The sequence below is a fragment of the Rhagoletis pomonella genome, unplaced genomic scaffold (assembly GCF_013731165.1).
Source record: "Rhagoletis pomonella isolate Grant_MI unplaced genomic scaffold, Rhpom_1.0 Rhpom_scaffold_00001, whole genome shotgun sequence".
Classification (NCBI taxonomy): domain Eukaryota; kingdom Metazoa; phylum Arthropoda; class Insecta; order Diptera; family Tephritidae; genus Rhagoletis; species Rhagoletis pomonella.
Genome location: NW_023458555.1, coordinates 494654 through 497908, shown reverse-complemented (window position 1 = coordinate 497908; position 3255 = coordinate 494654). Strand labels below are relative to the sequence as shown.

At 36.6% G+C, this 3255-nt stretch overlaps 2 protein-coding genes across 2 annotated transcripts in view; one reads left to right on the top strand and one right to left on the bottom strand.

The window, feature by feature from the left end:
- Nucleotides 1-3255, top strand: part of LOC118735597 (cardioacceleratory peptide receptor) — a 170288-nt gene that overhangs the window by 61367 nt on the left and 105666 nt on the right. The window lies entirely within an intron of this gene.
- LOC118735604 (sodium-coupled monocarboxylate transporter 1) overlaps nucleotides 1825-3255 on the bottom strand; it is an 11050-nt gene continuing 9619 nt past the window's right edge. Inside the window, exons 7-10 of the mRNA XM_036465463.1 lie at nucleotides 3134-3247; nucleotides 2820-3069; nucleotides 2198-2751; nucleotides 1825-2133 (exon numbers count right to left, since the gene is read on the bottom strand). Of these exons, the coding sequence (XP_036321356.1) occupies nucleotides 1836-2133; nucleotides 2198-2751; nucleotides 2820-3069; nucleotides 3134-3247 (1216 nt within the window). The 3' untranslated portion in view covers nucleotides 1825-1835. The remainder of the gene's footprint in view (nucleotides 2134-2197; nucleotides 2752-2819; nucleotides 3070-3133; nucleotides 3248-3255) is intronic.

The following is a 3255-nucleotide window of genomic DNA, read 5'->3' as shown; positions in this document are numbered from 1 at the left end:
CCCCCTAATATGAATTTCCACACGATAGACGATAAACGCTTGCATGCGAATTCTATGTAATCAGTTTTCGTATTATTTTCTTCAAACGCTCGGCAAACGTGTTATTGTGTGTGTATGTTTTTGTTCACTTTGCTCAAAAAATAATAGAACGGCCCAAGGCATATCAAATAGGTAGTAGCATTACAGCAAAAACAAAATTTTCGTCAATTTTTTTGTTGTTTCTGGTATCGGAAGTGTCAAAAACTGTTCTGACTTTTTTCTTATAAATCAAAGCGTTCCATGTGATGTCAAAAATATAAGAAATGAAATTGGAAAAAATTAAAATTGTTACAACTTTCTTTCGCAGTAAATTTGTTTGCTTCTCGAAGCATTGATCCATCCTTTGCAAGGCCTAGTAATTAGCGGTCGTGCTGCTGAGCTGGGCGAACGTTCCAAAAGCTGCTATTCAATCGCTTGCTTTGTATGGAAGAACGTTTCACATGCAAGTAGATTTTAACAATTTGGAATTTTTGTGAAAATAAATTAAATATATTTGACATTTTCGAGACGCAATATTTCGAAAAAAAATCAAATCAGCTGCTACACTGATACTACCTGTTCAATGTGCACCAATTGTTATTTTGAAATCAAAAACGTTTAGAGAGTGCTCAAAGCGTTCAAATTTCATTTTTTTATGGTAACTATGTTTTATAGGTCCGTCAAAGCCACCAGAAAATGCCAGAAAATTTAATGGGGTCATAAATAAAAAATCTTTAGTATTAAAAAAGGGTTAAATAAACAATTGAGTATTGCTATTATCTGCTGAAGAGAGCCATTGCATTTCGATCAAAAAAATATTGATTTCCAAGTATTCTATGCCATTTCTACGAAAAGTTGGTTTTTTTCATATGAAATGCATGGAAAACTATAAGCGCTTTGAGCACTCTTTAAATGGTTTTTGAGTTGAAATTAAAAAAGTAATTTCTAAACAAAAAACAAAACAGACTTCACTTTTCATATAAAAATATGACGTGATCCAAAGGTATGCGGTAACATACATAAAAAAAAACAGAAAAAAATATTCCGTCAAACTGATAACCTCCTCCATTTTTTGAAGTCGGTTGAAAAGGGGTATATTTTTAAGATTATAAAACAATTCAATGGCAATGCAAAATGAGAGATGAATTAATCTGATAGGCGGTTGAAATGTCGATGTGATTGAGAAACCCAAATTTATGGTTCATATTTGGCATGTGTATTAGTTATATGAAAAAAAAGCTTCACAAAAAAATTGTAGGTAGGTGGCGCGGAGGTTGAAATATGTCGATAAACTGCATCTATGGTCCGACTTAGTTTACAATTTTAATATACATATCGTCGTTTAAAGTACAAAACCGCGTATCGTCATTGTGCAAAACCGCGTAACTGACATTGGCTGCCAAAAATTGGATCTGCTCACACAAGCTTTTGCCTCAATCCTTATCCATTCGTCCTGAAATATACTAGGCAGATATGCGATTGCTTTATAAAAAAGAAAACCATTTAGAAATATGAGTGGTTTTACGCTCTAGAAAATAGTTTCTATAACTTCACATACGCGGTTTTGCATTTTGTTGCTACGCGGTTTTGCACTTTAAACGACGATATGCATATTAATTATAGGAAAAGCAATAACTTCACAAACGCTTTTGCCGATAGGTGGCGCAGGAGTCGGGATACTTGGAAACCCATATTATTGGCCCAATTCGGTTCATATATCGAATGTGTACTAAATGAAAGGAAATAACTTCACACAAAAATTCGGCGCTTTCTTTTATTCACAACTAATTACAGTGTTTTTACAAAATTATTTTTTTCTAATGACCTTTTTTTCTGGCGTTTTTTTTTTTATCTGAGTTTTCTTGTTCGCGCTCCACCGTACTTTTATCGTTAAAAAAATCCTCAAGGCTAACACTAAAGTACTCCTTATTCTGTCGTACTGGTAAGAAGCGACGCATAAAAGGGGACACTAAAGCTGGATCCAGTTCCCTTAAATCTGTAGTTCCAAATATTCGCGTAGCAATAGCAGCGACGGCAATGGAGATGATTGCACCAAAGGCAGAATACCACAGGAAGGAAAGGTGATATAAATTGCGTTGGTCCGAAGTTGTTGGTCTAAAAATTTTAATTAAAATTTATAAGAATTTAAATACTTGTTTGAAAAACAAATACGACTCACTTGTAATCATGGATGATGTGCCAAGCCGTTTCATTATCGAATTCATAGTCACAACCGTCTATGGATACAGGCATTTTCGGATAAGCAATTTCTCCTTTCACTTGGGCGATCTGCGCATTAGTACATATCCAACTGAGAACCAAAAACCCTGTCAGGCATCCTGTCAACGCGCTCTTTCCATTGATCCATGGCAGTACAACACCCATTGTGTACACAGCTAAAAGTGGCCCCATTGTGACTGCACCCGTCATTGTGGCCAGCTGCAATACCATTCCTAACTTTTCAACGACGTATACTAATCCTATGCAAGCAACCCCAAACACAAACACTATCAATCGCAGCAGTACTGCTGTCTGACGTTCATTGAGTGGGGTCTTCAGAGACGAGGCAACGACATCTTGAGAAATAACGCAGGCTAACGAGTTCAAACCTGTAGATAAGGAGCTCAAAGCCGCACTGAAGACCCCCGAAACAAAAAGTCCCGGTAATCCTGGTATATCGCCCACAGTCTTCATTACCAGTAATGTAGGGAGTTGATCACTAGCTGATGCAAGCTGCAATTCAACGACACTGTTAAATACACAACTTTAGACAAAAAAAGTATGCGTATGTATGAACTAACCTTTGTGCTAAGTGGATCACAATCGTAGTAGCTGGCATAGGCTAGTAGGCCCATGTAACAGCAACACAACATTAAAAAAATTAACAAGAAATTGAACAAAATTACAGTCTGCTTAGCCTTTTTGAAAGAAGGCAATGATAGATAACGTTGAATACAGATCTGGTTTACGGCAGAGGATTGGATCTTATGAAGGGAGCCACCAACAAATACAGCTAACATTGACAAACGCACTGTCGGATCCCAGGTCCAGCTGATTCATGATAGAGCAGTATTTAATTTACATATATAAAACCTTTCAGTAATTTACCACTTACTCGGGTGTATTAAGTCGACCACTTTCGCTATTGCGCTTCCAAACCACATCTAAGCCACCTACATCGATTGTTCCTTTTATACAGATGGCCAATATTGAGCCATACATTATAAAGCTCTGTAC